Below are 20,081 nucleotides of genomic sequence, written 5' to 3' on the forward strand. Positions count from 1 at the left end.
AAGTAGCACACACACACACACACAGAGTCAGAGCTGGAGAGATGGCTCAGCTGTTAAGAGCACTGGCTGATCTTCCAGAGGACCTGGGTTCAATTCCCAGCACCCACATGGCAGCTCACAACTGTCTGTAACTCCAGTTCCAGGGGAAGTGGACCTGGGACCCTCATACAGACATCCATGCAGGCAAAATACCAATGTACATGAAATAAAAATAAGCAAATCGTTTTAAAAAATTAAAGAAAGAACCCGTATACACTGCTATGCCAACTTTTCCTGAGGTCTCTAAATCCTCCCAAATCCTACGTGGGTTGAAAGGGGGAATTAGTGCGACCCTTACAGGAGGAACTGCTCAGAGTGAAAGCCAATGTCTTCTTAGTCTTGTCACCAGCAGAAATGCAGCAGTAGCAGCCCTGAGTTTGTCATCTCCACCCAGGCTGTGCCAGCAGGCCAAACCACCTACAGCCACTTAGAACTCCAAAGAAAACAAACCCCAGAATAGCAACTGTTCATTCCATCTCTTCCATGCTGGCTTTCTACATGGCAACGGTATTTTCGAAACCATCCTGGCGGGATTGGCAACACTGAGCCACGGTGCTAGTCTGTCTGTCAAAAAGCATCATGACAGAACTCATTGGAACAAGCACCACGAACGGACTCCATTCTTGTTTTGTCTGCAGTGAGTTGGGTCACTGTTTACAAGTCACCTAGCCTCTTTGGGCCTGGGACACCTCCTATGTGACAAAAATGAGCCCCTGAGTTCTCTGGCTTCCTAAAGTTTCTTAGGAGACAACAATGTACTGTGCAAGTCAATAAAAAGGAGCCACTAGGAGGGCACTACTGGGACTTGAGGTTTTAAAGGTTCTAATTTAGAAGCAGACGGTAAATGTTTTCCATATTAAGAGAGGCTTACACTGAACACTTGAGGCCTTTGGAGAAGTCTGTTGCTTTTCCTGATACCCCCAGCATCCCAGAAGAGATAGGGTGGGTCTCAAGCACCACCTGACAGTAGAGTATATTTAATTAAAAACACTCAAGGTAGGGCAACTCGTTATTAACAACTGGTCCCTTTCTCCATTATTCTTACATAGGAGACAAGTCCTCTATGCCTGACAACTTCACAGGTAGGTCACCAGAAAGTAAAATCCTGCCAAGGGATGTATCCCTAGGGTTTAATTGGTCACTGTTAAGTTTTTTGTTCAGTAAAACCTGAGGCTGCTCGAACAAAAAGAAATCTGTGTTTGATTCACCAAATGGCTAGCCTGTTATGGATCCCAAGAAAGCTTGGGAGTCAGGAGAAACGCCCTCCTGAATTTGTGCTGTTGCCGATTCAGGCTCAGGGGAGCAGCTGAAAGGCATTAGCCAGCCCCAGCCTCTCAACTAGGGAATCAAAACGGAAAAACCTCAGCACCTTCTACAAAACAGCCTGTGGCTGCCCGAGACTTTATAATGAGCAGGGTTATGCTGACCAAGCTGTCAGCCAACAGAATGAAGGCTGACATACTTCATCTTTTTACACAGCCAAACTGCTTGGAGCCACACGCGGCTCTCTGGAGGCCACAGTAATGTGGCCCTTGTTGACTCTGAGAATGGGAACGCTGTCTGTCTTCCTTCTACTGCTGAGAAAGCAAAGACCTAAAGTGAGAAGGTGCTTGCCCTAAAATACACAGTATTACAACTAGAACCTGAGTGCTCTGACCTCTGTGGGCGATGCAGGGATCACTCAGGCAGGAAAGCTAGGTGGCTAGGCACCCAGATATTTTGTTAGTGAGATAAAAGTCTGGCTTAATTGGAAATGTATGGTTGTAGAAACAGAGGTCATTGTCATCCAAGAGAACTAATTGCCTCTGCCTTGGATTAAAAAAAAAAAGGATACAAGGAAGATTAAATAATTTTTACAGGGCTAGAAAGATGACTTAATGGCTAAGAGCACTTGCTGTTCCGGCAGAGGACTCAGATTCAACTCCAGTACCCACAAAGCAACCCACAACCACCTGGAACACCAATTCCAAGAGATCCAACACTCTCTTCTGGCCTCTATGAGCACCAGGTATACACATAGTGCACATAGTTACATATATACAGACAGGCAAAAACACATATGCAAAATAAAATGTATAATTTTAAAAAGCATTTTTAAAGCCGGGTGGTGGTGGCGCACGCCTTTAATCCCAGCACTCAGGAGGCAGAGGCAGGCGGATCTCTGTGAGTTCGAGACCAGCCTGGTCTACAAGAGATAGTTCCAGGACAAGCTCCAAAACCACAGAGAAACCCTGTCTCGAAAAACCAAAAAAAAAAAAAAAAAAAAAGCATTTTTAATGATTTATTTATTTAATGTGCATTTGTGTTTTGCCTGCACGCATACATCTGTAGGAGAGTGTCATATTCCCTGGAACTGGAATTACAGATGGTTGTGAGCTGCCATATGCGCACTGGGAATTGAAACCAAGTCCTCTGAAGAGCAGCCAGTGCTCTTAACTGCTGAGGCATCTCTCCAGCAAATACCCCCCCCTTTGTTTGTTTGTTTGTTTTTGAGACTGGGTTTCTCTGTGTAGCCCTGGCTGTCCTGGAATTCACTCTGGAGACAAGACTAACCTTGAACTAAGAAATCCCTCTGCCTCTGCCTTCCAAGGGCTGGGATTAAAGGCATGCTCCACCACACACAGCTCCCCCACCCCACTTTGATACAGGGTCTCTCTATGTACCCTGACTGCCCTGGAACTTGCTATGTAGACCAGACTGGCATTGAATTCACAGAGATCTGCCTGCCTCTCTTTCCCAAGTGCTGGGATTAAAGGCACACACCTGGCTTATTTTTACTGTTTTTAATTGTGTGTACATGTACATTGGTAAAGCGCCAGAGGTTTTAGATTCCCCTGTAGGTGGAGTTACAGGAGGTTGTGAACTTCCAAAGTGGGTGTTGGGAACTGGCCTTGGATGATATTGAACAGCAAGTGCTCTCTCTAACCCTAGATATGAAATAATTCTAAAAATCAAAAGTTAATCAGGTGAACCAGCCAGGCAATCAGTGAGCCTGCCAGTTAAACGAGGGTGGGTCAAGGCGGTTTATACAGCGAGGACTGGCCTGCTAACTTCGGCGTGCTCAGAGTGTGTGCAAGGGGCTGGGGTGGGGAGTGCTATCCTTCCTCTGTTCAGCACAAGGAAAATCAGGGCAAAGTAACAAGAGCAAGAGTGGTGACAGCTAGGACTTCCCTTAAAGACAGCAAGCAGCTCCTCTACCCACCCTGTCCCAAAGCCCTTCAGAGTGCTGCAGTTTAGGTAGAAAGTCCTCCGTCTGAACCAACACAACTCAAGCTCTCTGACTCAGCTCCTAGGGCTTTCTGAGGCAGCCTGCAGCCTAACTCTCCTCACCCTCCCATCTTCCACAAAACACACGGCACATGCTAATCTCGGCACAGGCCTTCCACAATCTCTACCTGGAATGGTCCTACTCTTTAGTTTCTTCCGCACCCCACTCATCTACCAAGACCCAGCTCAGAAATACCCCCACACATGTGCACTCCTGCCACTGCCTGACTCTCCCAGTCTGAAGTCTTCCGTCTCTTGCCACAGTGACTGAATACCACTTGTTTGAGAGCTAGCTGGATGCCTCTATAGACTAACAACTGTGTCCCAGATGGCCCTCGCAGACAGCTTCACAGTGTGCTCAAAATGTTTGCAGAACTGGGTGGAACGTAGAAATAAACAGCCCACCCTGGGATGGCACCCAGGAGCCCCAACTCCTAGCTCTGGGGTGATTTGTGTGGCCCCAGTGGTTCATGTAACCCAAGCTTCAGCTTCTCATCTCTAAAATGGGAGGCACCGCCGGGCGGTGGTGGCGCACGCCTTTAATCCCAACACTCAGGAGGCAGAGACAGGCGGTTCTCTGTGAGTTCGAGGCCAGCCTGGTCTACAAGAGCTAGTTCCAGGACAGGAACCAAAAAAGCTATGAAGAAACCCTGTCTCGAAAAATTAAAAAAAAAAAAAAAAAAGGGAGACACCATTCAATGCATGGGGTTACTGAAAAGACTGAAAAAGTGACCAAATCTGTAAAGTATATGGCATTTTCCCTAGGAGCAACAAGCTGAACAGTAGGCAGACTGATAGCAATTGACTCCTAAGACATGAATGTCCAGACCATCTAACTCCAGAATTGTCAAGCAATAGTGACAATGAGCTACCTATCTGCAAATTCTAATGGGGAAAATGCTCCAGAGAGTCTAAAGCAATGGGTCCACGAGAGAAAAAAATTAAGAAATTAGCAATTTGAAATTGCTCACTCAGAGGCAGCAACAGGCGGTTCTCTGAGTTCAATGCAAGCCTGCTCTACAGAGCCAAGTTCCAAGTCAGCCAGGGCTACAAAAAGAAACCTTGTCTCAAAAAAGCAAACAAACAAAAAAGGAAGGAAAAAAAGGAAGAGAGAGAGTGTGTGATTAGTAATCATATTGATTTTAAAAGTTAGCCCTGGGTCTGGAGAGCTCCATGGCTAAGAGCACTTTCTTCTCTACCAGAGGACCCCAGTTCAGCTCCCAGCACCCATTTCAGATCACAGGTGCCTGTAACTCCTGCTCCAGGGCATCTGACTCCTCCCTCTCCTGGCCTCCAGAGGCACCCACACCTGTGGCAGGCAGGCAGCCAGCCAGACGCACACAGAGAAAACAACTTCTTTTTTAAATGTCAGCCATTCCAGTCATCATATCTAAGTCCTATGATCAGGCAGCCTATCTAAAGAGACGCTCCTCTATAGGCTGATCAGGAAGAGCAGCAGGGCCACAGAGAAACAGATCCTGTTTTCATGTTTGTAACTATTGGATCTCATTAGGATTACAAAGAATTCACATTTCTAGCTTATGAAGATAATCAAGAATCCATTCCTAGGGTTTTTTGTTCCTACTTCCTTTTACAGGAAGCAAAACAACTTATTAATTGATCTAATTGAACCAATGAAGCAAATTAATAATCAGAACAAACAATGCCTTAAAACAGATCCCAGTGTTAATTATTTTATTACTAAACAGAGATAAACATCAATCCATTCTTACATCCCCTCCAACACTGGTGCTCCTGATTCAGATAGCTTTTAAAAAGCACAGCACATAAACTGAGCAGTGGTGGAGCACACCTTTAATCCATGACAGCCAGAGCTGCATACACACACACACACACACACACACACACACCAAAGCACAGCATACACTTCCATGTTTTTCTTTCTAAAAACTTTTTTTTTTACTGGGGCTGGAGAGATGACTCAGTAATTGAGTGCACCTGTTGCAGAGGACCTGGGTTCAGCTCTCATACAATGGCTCACAATCATTGAAACTCCAGTTTTAGAGGATTTAATTCCCTCTTAGAGTTTCCATGAGCACTGCACAGACATACATGCAGGCAAAACACCCATACATATAAAAATAAGCCTTTAGTGTATGGATGTATGGATGTGTGTATGTATATATATATATATATACATATATATGTATATATATGTATATTTGTATAGGTATGTATATATATATATATAAATCTATTAATTCCAAGTAAATTCAAACACTTCAATGTTTCTTTCTGCCTAAAATTCTATCCGTCTCCATAATAACTATCCAATAAAACATAAATGTCAAGGATTCTCCCCTCACCTCTATTCTAGCTCCTGCCAATGCATTACCAAGTACTTCTGCTTTTTGGGGGGGGGGGTTGTTTGGGTTTTTTATTTTGTTTTTTTGAGACAGGATTTCTTTGTGTACCAGCTCTGCTCTGGCTGTCCTTGAACTAAGAGAACTGCCTGCTCCTGCCTCTCAAGTGCTGGACTAAAGGCATATGCCATCACGCACAGTGCCAAGTGTTTCTGAAGATGTTTCTAGAACAGATTTATCATTCTATACCCTGACTATCTGTTTATCACTTCAAGTAGATTGCAAACTCCTCCGGAGCAATGGCCTGACCACTGCCTGCAATCTGCCTAGCAACTACGACAGTATCAGCATACTTCTCCCACTAAAGCATGCTTCCTCATCACCACAAGAATGTAGCCAGTTCCCAGTGCCTTCTCTTTAAGATCATCACTTGAGCAGAACCTAGTGGTACAGATCTGTAATCCCAGGCCTTCTGGAGCTTGGGGCCACAACTTCAAGGTCAATCTAGACAGAAATAGTGAAACTCTCTTTGGGAAGAACTGATAAGGCTGGGGTTACAGTTTAGAGGGCTCTCCTAGCATGTGAGACCCTGAGTTTTAATACCTAGAACTGAAGAGGGGGAGAAAGAAAGAAAAAAAAAATACCTTCTGGGCTAGGCATGTACTCAGTTGGTGAACTGTTTCGTAGTGCACAAGCCCCAGGTTTACTCCGCATCACCCATAAATCAGGTGGATGTCATCCCAGCACCCCAGAAGCAGAGGCAGAAGGACCAGGAGTCCAAAAACAAACAAACAAACAGGTATTGTGGAATATTTGTTTAACTATGCAAAGATGCACTGCATTTGTTTAATTCTGTAAAGATGTGTTGTATTTGTTTATGTTGTGAATTTTTTTTTTTTTTTTTTGCTTTTTTGAGACAGGGTTTCTCTGTGGTTTTGGAGCCTGTCCTGGAACTAGCTCTTGTAGACCAGGTTGGTCTCGATCTCACAGAGATCCCCCTGCCTCTGCCTCCCAAGTGCGCCACCACCGCCCGGCTGAAATATTTTTTTTTAAAAGACTTATTTATTTATTATATATACAGTATTCTGCCTACATATATCCTATAGGCCAGTAGAGGGTATTAGATCTTATTACAGATGGTTGTGAGCCACCATGTGGTTGCTGGGAATTGAACTCAGGAACTCTGGAAGAGCAGTCAGTGCTCTTAACCTCTGAGCCACCTCTCCAGCCCCTGAAATATTTTTTAACTATATAAAGATGTGTTGTATTTGTTCATGTAGGGGAATATTTAACTATGTAAAGATGTATTGCATTTGGCCAACAGTGACAGAGTGATGGGGAATCTTTGCCAACCAATTATCTTTATTCACACCAATAATAATAGTGGGTATTAGAGTAAATACTTGTAAGCTATTATTTATGAATAATTTACATTAATTTTTTTGTATACTGATACAAGTTCAAATTATATTTGTTATTTCTGTTTACAATATTTGTACACCTATGTAAAGTTATTCTGTCAGATTGTATACATGCATGTTTCTACCTCTGTTTAGGACATTTTGTATACTGATACAACTTTTAGGATATATTTCATATTGCATTATATATTATTCTTACCTCTGATCAAGATACTTATACATTGTTTATATTTTGAGGTCACTGTCCTCATTTGCTGCACATTTGTTTACAGATTATTTAATAGTCTGACATGAAGTCTTAGTTTTAAGTTATACAAGTATTAAATATTATAGATCAATAGTTGTTCATGTTTGTTATACATACAGTCAGATTAATTAGGTCCTTTAGATACACAGAGATTGTATTTTGCCTAGATAGGTAATCTTCAACCACTTTAAGGATCTGTAGAACATGGCATTTAAATAACTTAGGGTTCTGTTAACATGAGACATGATTGCTCCTGACAGCACCAATCTACTCCCGAGACAATGTTGAGCACCGAAGACATTCTACTCAGAGTTTGTTTTCTTCTTGGCATAATTGGCCTTTGGGCAAGGAACTGCCCATACCTCGACTACTGACAAAGTATCTGGACTGGATAAGCAGGACACAAGAAAAACGACTGCCAAACTTCGCCAAAACAGGGTAAAACAGTTCTAAAAAATTTCCTGCCTCTGAAAACGGTCTGTCAGTTACGCTAGACCTTAGCCAAAGTTGTTTGCTTCAACATTGTAAATGAGACTTTGGGTGATTTCTCAGGTAGCCAACTGTCTCCGTCATATACTCCTCACTTTGGAAGCTGCTTGACTGCACTTCCTGCCTACTAAAGTAATATTGTTTCCCTTCTCAGGCCCTCGATGGGGTTGAAGATTAGATAGTTGTAGTTACCTTCCTCTCATGATTTAGCCAAGCCTATTTCCAATGCAGGACTTAGAGTCTTTGGAATAGAATGTCTATTAAAACATTTATCGAGCTGGAGAGATGGCTCAGTGGTTAAGAGCATTGCCTGCTCTTCCAAAGGTCCTGAGTTCAATTCCCGGCAACCACATGGTGGCTCACAACCATCTGGAATGAGGTCTGGTGCCCTCTTCTGGCCTGCAGACATACACACAGACAGAATATTATATACATAATAAATAAATAAATAAATAAATAAAAAAACATTTATCATGTGTTCCTTGATTAATATTGTTTATGTTGGTTGTAATTATATACATGATATCTGTTCCTATTGTATATAGTTTTGTATTGGTTTTAGATTGCTCTTGTTTAGACAAAAGGGGGAAGTGATGGGGAATCTTTGCCAACCAATTATCTTTAAGAGGTGGGACCAAGTTAGGGTGTGGCTTTACAGCTCACGACCCTGATGCCCCCTCTCTGTGTGATTCCCTCACAGCACAGCTGAGCTTGGACCTCATTCCTGTTTCATGAGTTTTCCCTTTATAATAAATAAAAATACAATTGTTTTATCTTTCAGCTAGCCTGGTTATTTCCCAAGTCAAACTAACTTCTACAAGGGAGGAGGTATAGGCAGGAATTCTGGGCAGGGAGAGTAAGTAGGAAGAGGAATTTAAGCTTAAGAAGAAAAAAAAAAAGATGCCAGGGAGATGCCTGGTGGGCCAGCCACCCAGAAGTGGAGAAAGCAAGGAACTAGGAATATAGAATAAAAGAAGAGTAAAAGCCCCGAGGCAAACTGTAGATGAGTAAAAATAGGTTAAATTAAGTTAAAAGAGCTACTGGGACAAGTCTGAGCTAAAGTCAAGCATTCATAATTAATAATAAGTCTCTGTGTCTTTATTTGGGATCTGGTGGGCAGCCCAAAGAAAAACCCAACTATCACAGGGATAAGAGTGTGGCTCAGTAGTGGGGTCCTTGGCTAACATAAGTTATGAGGTTTGGTCCTTCAGTACTTAAAAATAGACAGTCCTTGAAATTAAACACATGTCTACCTAAGAAGTAATTAGACCAAAAGACTTGGAGTGTCACTGGGCCATGGTGGTACATGCCTGTCACCCCCAATATTTGGGAGATGGAGGCAAAGTTCAAGGCCAGCTGAGTTACAAGAGTGCAGTCACAAATCTCCCCCAAGGTTATATTCTATCCAAACTGGCTTTAAAATCCCTCAAACTTTTCGGACACGGTGGTACAAATCAGAAATCCCAGCACTTAGATGGCTAAAACAGAAGAATCACCAATTTAAGGTCAGCCTATGCTACAAAGTATGACCCTGTCTCAAAAACAACAACAAAAAACTCCACAAGGCCAGCTAGATAGTTCATGGGTAAAGATGTTTGCCATGCAAGAACAGCTACTTCAGTTCTAATCCCTAGAACTCACAAAAAAAAAAAAAAAAAGCCAGATGTGGTAGCAAACATCTGTAATCCTGGACCACCCAGAGACAACACAGTAAGCAGAAGCTCACAAGCCTGCCACCCTGCAGTATGCAAGCACCCAGGGCAGCACAGAACAAGGGAGATCGAGCCTCAATGCAGAAGGAAAAATGACTCCCAAAAGTTGTCCTCTGACCTCTACACAAGCATCGTGGTAGATGTACGTGTGTGTGTACACCCGCACACATGCACATGCCTCAAACTTCAAGGAACATACAAATTACATAGGAATTCCATAACAGTTCTGCTTTAGGTAGTCAAGATGTGGCCTCTATGTCTGCAATTTTTTTTCTTTTTCAAGACAGGGTTTCTCTGTACAACAGTCCTAGCTGTCCTGGAACTCACTCTGTAGACCAGGCTGGCCTCAACTCACAGTGATCTGCCTGCCTCTGTCTCCTAAATGCTGGGATTAAATGCATGCACCTCCACCACCCTGTTGTGTATTCATTTCTAACAATCCCCCCAGATGTTATCACAGGTCATACCAAACACCAAGAATGTATAGCAAATACTGTACTCCATAAAAATAGGGAAACTTGGGCAAGATTCCAGAGTATCAAACCGGTTGGTGGTGGCACACACCTTTAATCTCAGCATTCGGGAGGCAGAGGCAGGCGGATCTCGTGTTCAAGACCAGCCTGGTCTATAAGAGCTAGTTCCAGGACAGGCTCCAAAGCTACAGAGAAACCCTGTCTCAAAAACCCATAAATAAATAAATGAATGAATGAATGAATGAATGAATAAATAAATAAAGATTCCAGAGTGCCAAGAGGCAGGGGCAAACTGTGAACTTAGGTCTTTTTGTTTTGTTTTATATATTTTATTTATTATGTATACAATATTTTGTCTGCGTGTATGCTTGCAGGCTAGAAGAGGGCACCAGACCTCATTACAGATGGTTGTGAGCCACCATGTGGTTGCTGGGAATTGACTCAGGACCTTTGGAAGAGTAGGCAATGCTCTTAACCACTGAGCCATCTCTCCAGCCCCCGAACTTAGGTCTTTTGACCGCAAACCTAGCACCTTTTCCACTAACTCATATCACTAATCTTTTGATCTAAACATCACAACCAACCAGATGTACAGCTTTCCTTTGCCCTATAAGGAAGAGGGAGGAGGTAAATCTGGAAATACCAGCTATGGGAGAATCAAGCCATTCAGGTACTCGTGTTAATTTCAATCATTTAACCTTCAGCTAAGACTCCTTAAAGGGCTGAAAGGGAGTTAGGGATTTAGTTCAATGATACAACATATGCTCAGCGTGCGCGCGAGCTGGCACACACACACGCGGGCGGGCACACACACACACAAATACAATTGTTTTTTGAGGAGAAGAAGATCTGGCTTGGTGATAGGGGAATTACCTGGCCCAAGAGCTTGTACTAAATCCCTAAGCAAATGGCAGGACCCTGAACGTTCTGAGCTATGTTGTTCAGACCCATGCTGGAATATTCTGAGTATTCAGCAGCACCCACCATTGAATGGTGAACATCCACAAAGGATAACAGAAGAAATAGAAACATCTGTCTGTATTAGAGAAGTGCAGACTTGGCGAGTTCACATCTGTCCTCTGCAGCAGGACGATGCCAAACCTGTCCGGTTTCCAGTCCACAGTTGTCTGGTATCAGATCCCAAGCTCTGACTTCAGCCCAGGCGGCTTCCCCACAGGGGACCATCCTAACTGATCCAACTTAAGAGACAGCTCTTAGCCTAGGTAGGAAAGTAATCTCACAGGCAGAGCTGTCTAGGACAGACTAAGCTATAACACAGGCCAGAGGTCCTAATGCAAATCCTGTCAGCTGGGGGCTGGGGCAGGTCAATGGGGGTTAATGGCTCTTGCAAAGGGAACCTGGGCCCAGGATAAAATGAAGCAGTTATGTCCAGGAAAGAGTCATCATCTCTCTGACGCTTCATCACTGTCACTTGTGTGCACTGTCCTTGCCGAGTTAGGAATACCCACAGGAGGGAGAAGGCAGAGTCCTTACCGAAGACTGAAGGGCTCATGACTGTGAGTGGAAAACCAAGGAAGGAAACATACCCCTCCATGTGCTAGCCCTGCTCAGTACTACATATGTGCTGGCTTGTCTCCTGCAGAGCCTGTAAAGGAAGTCACAGCATTCCTCTCACAAAGGGAGATGGGATTCAGGGTGAGTAAGCTTCTAGGCGCTGACGACAGGAAGGAAAGCTGCATGGAAACGGAACTGTCCACCTGTACCACTGCGTGGACCTCCTCCTAGAAGGAGCACAATAAAGGCCTGCTGACTTGAGCCCATTGCCTTAGATGCTGGCCAGCGCCATATCCAGTTAAGACTGCTTCTTGCTGTGCTCAGATTTTCCTTCCAAATATAATCATCCATCCATCCTCAATGACTAACGTATATGATCATCCACCCTCAATGACTAAACCTAAAGCACCTGTTGGTTTAGTCCAGGCTGGCCAGGAACTGGCTCTGTAGTCCAGACTGGCTTCAAACTCATGGAAATCCTGTTTCAGTCTGAGTGTGGGGATCAAAGACCTGCATGCACACACGGCACTAAAGTTGTTTTTGAACATTCTGTCTCGGTTCTACTCTTTTTTTTTTTTCGAGACAGGGTTTCTCTGTGGCTTTGGAGACTGTCCTGGAACTAGCTCTGTAGACCAGGTTGGTCTCGAACTCACTGAGATCCGCCTGCCTCTGCCTCCCGAGTGCTGGGATTAAAGGCGTGCGCCACCACCGCCCGGCCTACTTTAAAAAAAAAAAAAAAAAAAAGCAGAGTCTCACCAGGTGATGGTGGCTCATGCCAGGAAGGTGGATGGATCTCTGTGAGTTCGAGGCCAGCCTGGTCTACAGAGTGAGTTCCAGGACAGGACTCGGAGCTACAGAGAAACCCTGTTTGTAAGAAAAACAAAACAAATAAGTCTCACTCCACCCAAGTGCTGGGATCACAGGTGGAGACCATTATAGTTCTCTTTCTCTTGTAAAACAATCCCTGGTGGCACACACTTCTAGTACCAGCACTCAGGAGGCAGAGATAGACAAGGATGCCCCCCCACTCATATCTCTCTCTCTCTCTCTCTCTCTCTCTCTCTCTCTCTCTCTCACACACACACACACACACACTCTCTCTCTCTCTCTCTCTCTCTCTCACACACACACACACACACACACACACACACACACACTGGGGAAAATCACGCAGCCAGGGGAAGCTGGGAAGGGTGAAGTCTATCTGTAACTCCATCACTGCAGAAGTAGAAAGAGAAGAATCCTTGAGGCTGACAGGCCAGCCAGGCCAGGTCCAAGTGGAAGACCCAGTCTCATAAAACAAGACAGATAACTCCCGAGGAATGACACTCAAGGTTGACCTCTGGCCTCCACATATACAAATATTCACACACAAACATGCACACATGAGCATGTAATCTTCTTACAAAAAAAAGATATTTTCATTTGAATCAAAGACAGCAGTATGTTTGAACAGTCAAACACATAGGGCCTCTCTGATACTCCATCTGTCTTAAAAAATAAATAGGCCGGGTGATGGTGGCGCATGCCTTTAATCCCAGCACTCGGGAGGCAGAGGCAGGCGGATCTCTGTGAGTTCGAGACCAGCCTGGTCTACAGAGCTAGTTCCAGGACAGGCTCCAAAGCCACAGAGAAACCCTGTCTCGAAAAACCAAAATAAATAAATAAATAAGTAAGTAAATAAATAAATAAATAAATTGTAGTAATAAGGGTGGCGGGGCTGCGTCTCCAGCACCCCGGCTGCCTGGCTAGCTTATGCCCGAAATAACAGCACACAAACTGTATTCATTTAATCACTGCTTGGCCCATTTCTATCTAGGCTCTTCTAGGCTAATTCTCACATATTAATTTAGCCCATTTCTAATCATCTGTGTAGCGCCTGTAGGTGCGCTTACCGGGAAGATTCTAGCCTATGTCCATCCTGGGTCAGAGCTTCATTGCGTGCGTCTGCCTGGGAGCTGGAAGCATGGTGTCTCTCTGAGGCGTCTGCTCCCGAGAGGAGAGCTGTGGAGTCTGAGCTCACTTCCTCTTCCTCCCAGCGTTCTGTTCTGTTTACTCCTCCCACCTATCTTCTAACCAATGAGGGCCAAGCAGTTTCTTTTTATTTAACCAATGACCTTCCTCCATCAATAAATAAATAAATAAATAAAACTATGTCCTAAAACAAGAAGCTAAAATGTCATCAAGGGAAATTCCCACTGCTTAGTTCCTGGGTGAGTTTCAAGTTTTCCATCCAAGGGTCTCTGGGATAAGACAGACAGTTCAGCTGGCACACACTATTAAGATACTATGGTTTTCAGATGATATCAAGAACCAAAAGGCCACATTCACTATCCATGTAATTTAGTAAGACACCTTTCCATATGCTAATGAATTAGTGACTTTATTAAACATGAGGATGCTACCCTGATGTCAGCAATGAGCAGAACTTAATGAAGATGTGTTTCCCGTAAGATCCTGGCCTTTACATTGGTCCAACATTCTCAGCGGAACCTAACAGTCTATGGATTGACTTGCTTCCATGTATCTATACAAATGTACCAACACAGGATGTGACCACCATAATCTTACACAACTGTGTGACTAAAATAGGTCCTTCCGACAAGCTCCTTTCGTCTTGATTAAAATAAGGAGAGAAGATCTGAACTACCTAAGTAGATATGTCCTTAATTAGCCGCCATGCCAGAGAAAGATAGGAAACTGGGGCAATAAGTCGGCTCAACAGGTAAAAGGGCACTGGCCTAGAAACATGACTACCTGAGTTTACCCCAACCCCTACCCACATGGTGGAAGGAGAGAACCAACTCCATCAAACTGTCCTACACAAAGAGACACTAAAAAAATAAAGATGCGATGATACACACCTGTAACTCAGAATCCCTGCACTCAGGAGGCTGAGGCAAAGAGTCACAAGTTCAAGGGTAGCCTGGGCTATACACAGCAAGTCCCACCCCCTCATTGCCCACACTCCACTTAAAAAAATATTAAAACAAGGAGCTGGCAAGATGGCTCAGATGGTGCTAGCTATACAAGTCTGATGGCTGAGTTTGAACCACAAAAGTAGAGTCAGAGAACCAGTTCCTGAAGGTTGTCTGCTAACCACTCACGTCTGCTGTGCCCTGAGTACCCCCACATAATAATAATAGGATGATCATGGCAACAATAACAGTTTCATTCTAAAGTAAAGGGGCTGGAGAGAGAACTCATTATTTGCACTGCATCCCAGGCAGTGGCTCCACAGATAAGAACAAAATTTGGGTCACATGTTTTTTCCAATTCCTTTTCCCTTCCTTTGGTCATATATTCATTCTCATGTTCTCTGGTCCTAGTTCCCCTGCTCAGTGCTAAGAATACAGACCTGACCAGGACACAGACCCTGCCATCCAGGAGACCTAAATTTATCTTCACTTGTGAAATATTCCTACCTGGCTGAGGTGAGTATCACCTAAGATGTATGAAAGAACAGGATAGAAGGCACTTATCTGACAGTTACCACTGATCAGATTTATATGGTTTATAACAGAAACCAGCCTCAAGTTGAGGCCTACCAACAAGAATCTCCCAAACTTCCTGGACACCTGCATAGGTAGTACTTTGTTAGTTCCCCAAGAAAGATGATCATATGCCTCAGTCTCTCCTCTTGTTCCTTCCTGTTCTTCCCTTCTTTTACCAACACCCCCCTTTTGGTTTTTGTTATTGTGTTTATTTTTTTTTTCCAAGACAGGGTTTCTCTGTGTAGCCCTAGTTGTCCTGGAACTAGCTATGTACACCAGACTGGCTTCAAACTCACAGAGACCACCCTGCCTCTGCCTCCTAATCTTATACCTTACTCCTGCCTCAGTTCCTCCCTGGTCAGTTTACATACCTCTGTTTATGCTGCTGCTCAGAATGTCCTTTCAAAACCCAAATGGATAAGATCTTCTACTATAAAGAAGCACCAATGGCTTCTCTACATATCCAGGGCAAGGTCCAAAGGCTAGAAGCCACTCTCCAAGATTACATACAACGTATCCTGCAGTGACATTTTGTTTGTAACCTAACAAATAAAACTTGCCTGGAGATGAGAGTGCAGAGGTGAGCCACTAGTTAACCACAGAGGCCAGGAAGCAGTAGCACACACCTTTAATCCCAGTACTCAAGAGACAGAAGAAGACGATCAATCCAAGAGAAACAGAGCCAGGCGGTGGTGGCTCACACCTTTAATCCCAGCACCTGGGAGTCACACACCTTTTATCCCAGCACAAGGGAGGTGAAGACAGAAAGGGATATGGCTGGGCAGAGAGAGGAATATAAAGCAGGAGGAGACAGGAGCTCAGTGCGGTCTGAGGAGTCATAAAGACAGGATCGTCCCTTTGGTCTGAGCATTGGTAGAGGTAGGAACTAGTGGCTGGCCACTCTGCTTCTCTGATCTTTCAGCATCAACCCCTATATGTGACTCTGGGTTTTTATTATTAAGAACAATTCGAATTCATGCTACAGTGTCCTGTCTCAGACTCCTACTGGGAGGCATTCTTGCTGCTCCTCAACACACTAAACCCTTGGTGACCCACTTCATTCTCCTTCCTCCACAGAGCCTCCTCCCTTCGCTCCAGACAAGAAGCTCCCCCACCTCTCGTAACCTCAATCCTTTAAACATACTTCACCACTGACTTCTAGAATTACTCCTGGCCCTGCCCAGCCCCACATTTCCAATCCTGAATTCTCCCAGGAAGACAGGCTGTGTTTTCTCAGCTCTGCTGCTCAGAGTCCAAACGCAGTCCTGATTCAGTAAATAAATGGTACATATGTGGTGGTGGTAAAACCCACAGCAGCATCTGAGGAAGTGGGTTAGGTCCTAGGACAAGAACACACAACTATGAGACCTTAGGACAATAAAAAGAAGAGAAGCCTGTACCCTCACAGGCAAACTCAAAGAGACAGACACCACTTTGAAGAAAGTTATTTCGGCTGAGGTTGCTTTCTCTCTACAAGCATCTTGAGAGCCCATTCAGTCACCTCTACAACTGCAGAAACTAAGCTAGCCCTCAACCAGGAGCTCTGAGCTATTGATCTCTTACCATATGGCAGCTGCTGTGCTCTGCATCCTATGGGATGGGGAGGATGTACACGGACACTCTCCTCCACTCCACTGTACAGAGGCCAGCTTTCAAACATGCAGACTGGCAAAAACCAGGACTAATTACCGCCGGGGAAAGAGGACCCTGATTAAGGGAGAGTTGTCAGAGAAAAGAGCTGATTAAGGAGCACAGCCCTACTCTCCGTCTCCACAGCTACAACTGGTGTCCGGCCCACAGATGGACTGCACCCCCCCCCCCCAAGAGAGCAGCCAGATGCTTAACACTCTTACTAATGATTAGTACTTGCTTCAGAATAACACCCTTCAAAAGCTTTCCATCCACTCAGAATACAAACTCTGTCAGCCATTCAAGACCCACACCCTCCTTTTATTTACTCCAGTCTCCCCTCAATCACTACGTTCCAGAGACAGAGATCTTTCAATTTCTTAAATCTTGCCAACTTTCCAGCCATCCCTGTGCTGTCCTCCCAGCAGGGAAAAAGTCCCCCAAAGGTGGTTCCTTCAAAAAAACTCGGTTCCGCCGGGCGGTGGTGGTGCATGCCTTTAATCCCAGCACTTGGGAGGCAGAGGCAGGCGGATCTCTGGGAGTTCGAGACCAGCCTGGTCTACAAGAGCTAGTTCCAGGACAGGCTCCAAAACCACAGAGAAACCCTGTCTCGGAAAAAAACAAAACAAAACAAAACAAAAAACAAAAAACCAAACCTCAGTTCCAACTATAACCTTCTAAAGACCATCCTACCCAAACAGCACCCTTCCTGCTCACTGTGAACCAACTTTTTCTCGCTGAATGCTCACCACTGACATCTCCAAAAGGGTCACTTTCTTCCCTTAGTGTCTTGCCCAACCTAGCTATCTCTTTTAGAGACAGGGTCTCTCTGGGCAGCCAGGTTGGTCCTCTAACTGCTCCATAAACAAGGACGACCTTGACCCTCCTGCCTCTGCCTCCCAGGTGCTGGGTTACAGGCCTACAGGGACGGGCACAACCAGTCTCTCTCTCTAAAGTGGAGGCTCTTTGGTTTCCCTCTATGAATCTGACTGGATGCACTGGGTGCTCAGAAGTTCCAGAATGGTTGCTATCAGTGAGGAGCATCCTCAGGACAGACCATCAATCATATCATGAGAAAATATCAAGCAGATGTTCACAACGTTAGTTAAGACCCTGCCATGTGCTAGGTATTAGATATCCTTCCGGAAGGACAAACCCACTAGTTCCCAATCCCAGAACAAACTTCCCTGAGAACTTTTTAGGTTAAACACTTGCTGTATGACTCCTAAACCCCCTCTCACCTTTGGCCCACCTTCAAAGGAAGAACTGCCACGCTATGATTCATGCTCACACTGCTGTGACCAAAAAAAAAACAAGAGCATCTGCCTGGCGGTGGTGACGCATGCCTTTCTTTAACCAGTGCAGGTGGACCTCAGGGAGTTCGAGACTAGCCTGATCCACAAAGCGAGTGCTGTTACGCAGAGAAACCCTATCTTAAAACACACCCTCATACACACCCCAAGAAAAAAGCGGAATGTTTTGACATTCTTTATCGTCACTAAAGCGTTCTCACATTCATTTCCGTGAGAGAACCACAAGGCACTTTTCTAGACAGACTCACAACAGGAAGTAAATAGCAATCACAACAGGGCTGAACTGGGCCAATTGAGGCAGAGTTCGCCTTCTTTCTAATTCAGGAAGGGCAAGAAAGTAGTGGTGAGTCACAGAGGTCAGGCTTACAATACGGAAGCTCCGAAAAGGCAGGGGTGTGAGGAAAGCAAAAGAGAACCACTGGGATAGTGACATCTTGGGCCTCACAGAGGCCAGATCCTACCTAGTGGGTGCGGAAAATGAGGTCTCAAACTTGTCCAGTTTCACTCAACAAGTGAACAGAGTGGGTACCAGAGGGTCTCCTCACTCCCCAATCCTCTTTTCTCTCCATAAAGTCTCCAGACCAGACTCCAGGGCTCGGAGGAGGGCAGAGGTGTACCGAGACACATAAATGATAGGGTGCGGAAACGAAATAAGCCAGGGTGGGAGTGGACGCAGTGGCTGGTAAGGTGGGTGAGGCCGGAGAGAGAAGAACACAGTTAAGACAGTGGAACAGACTGAGCACGGAGTTAACGTGCTGTGAGATCTGGGTCAGGAAAGGCCTGATACGGTAGGGAAGAGTTTGAAAGGAGCCCGATGGAGGAAGAGAGCCGGCTCAAGGAGACACAGGAGTCTGGTGGAAAGGGGTCCCTGGCCGGGAGAGGTACCATAAGCAGTCTAGCCGAAGAGTTCCAGGGTTGAAGGAGACCCCCCCACCCCGAAACGAGTCAGACAAAGTGGAGTCCGGGCCTGGGGAGCCTTAGGAGAGGAAGTGGAGAGTCTGATGGGGTCGGGGCAGCCTCACCGCGCTTGTTTTTGGTGCCGTGCTTCTTGGCAGCCGTCAGCTCCTGTTCGATCTTCTTCTCTAGGAACTCCTGTTTCTTGCTAAGCATCTCCTCCGTGTCCCGAAGCCGCTGGATGGCCTCCTGGGGGGACGGGCCGCCCTTGCTCCCCCTACCCCCTCCAGCCCCGAACAGCTTCCCCAAGACCGACATGGTTGCTGCTCGCCGCGCCGGCCTCCGGCGCCTGCTCCGGCTCGACTCAGCTCCGGCGCCCGCTCCCGGCCCCGCCGCTCCCCGCAGCCGCAGGCCTCGCCTTCACCTCCGCCCCGCAGCTGGGCCCGGCCGCGCAACCTCCCACAAGCCCCCACGCCCGGGCCGGGCCGGCCGTCAGGGCAACGCGCCGCTGACTACAGCTCCCAGAACATCACGCGCCCGCAGCCCCTCGAGTCTAAGGGAGCACCGTGCGCTGCATGCCGGGAGTCCGAGTCTTCCGGCTCGTGGCGTACGACGGCGCACCTTTTTAGTCTCGCCGAGGTCAAAGGGCAAGGTGGCATGCTGGGAAACGTAGTCTTCTTGGCATGTGTTCCGTAGAGGCGGAAGAACAGGGAGAGAAACAGCTTTTTTTTTGTTTGTTTGTTTTTTGTTTTTCGAGACAGGGTTTCTCTGTGGTTTTGGAGCCTGTGCTGGAACTAGCTCTTGTAGACCAGGCTGGTCTCGAACTCCCAGAGATCCGCCTGCCTCTGCCTCCCGAGTGCTGGGATTAAAGGCTTGCGCCACCACCGCCTGGCTGAGAAACAGCTATTACAAAGAGAGAGTTTCGTAGTGTTGCGCCGTGGTAGAGGCCTGGGCTTCATTCCCAGCCCCCAAAGCACATGATCACATCTGATTCTCATAAGCAGTTTATGGCAAATAATGCTGTTGCTCTTTTGGAGTCAGGTTTTCATACGTAGCCTAAGCTGGCCTTGAACTCCTAACGTAGCAGAAGCTAGCCTTGAATCTTGATCTTGTCTCTACTCTTGGAGTTCTGGAATTAAAGGTCTGTGCCTGCTATTCCTATTTTATAGGTAAGTGAATGAAGATCTGGAAACTGACAACTAACTTACTTTACCAGCCCAGTTAGTTCTTTATTTGGGTGGGCGGTCTTTCTACCCTTCATTCA

At 45.7% G+C, this 20,081-nt stretch overlaps 1 protein-coding gene across 1 annotated transcript in view; it reads right to left on the minus strand.

The window, feature by feature from the left end:
* Positions 1-19,314, minus strand: part of Chmp4b (charged multivesicular body protein 4B) — a 39,793-nt gene extending 20,479 nt beyond the window's left edge. The window contains exon 1 of the mRNA XM_041670989.1: positions 18,946-19,314. Coding sequence (XP_041526923.1) covers positions 18,946-19,135 — 190 coding nt within the window. The 5' untranslated portion in view covers positions 19,136-19,314. The remainder of the gene's footprint in view (positions 1-18,945) is intronic.
* Between the last annotated feature and the right edge of the window lie 767 nt (positions 19,315-20,081).

Source organism: Microtus oregoni, unplaced genomic scaffold (assembly GCF_018167655.1).
Source record: "Microtus oregoni isolate MIOR12 unplaced genomic scaffold, Mior012 000020F_ref0000438, whole genome shotgun sequence".
Classification (NCBI taxonomy): domain Eukaryota; kingdom Metazoa; phylum Chordata; class Mammalia; order Rodentia; family Cricetidae; genus Microtus; species Microtus oregoni.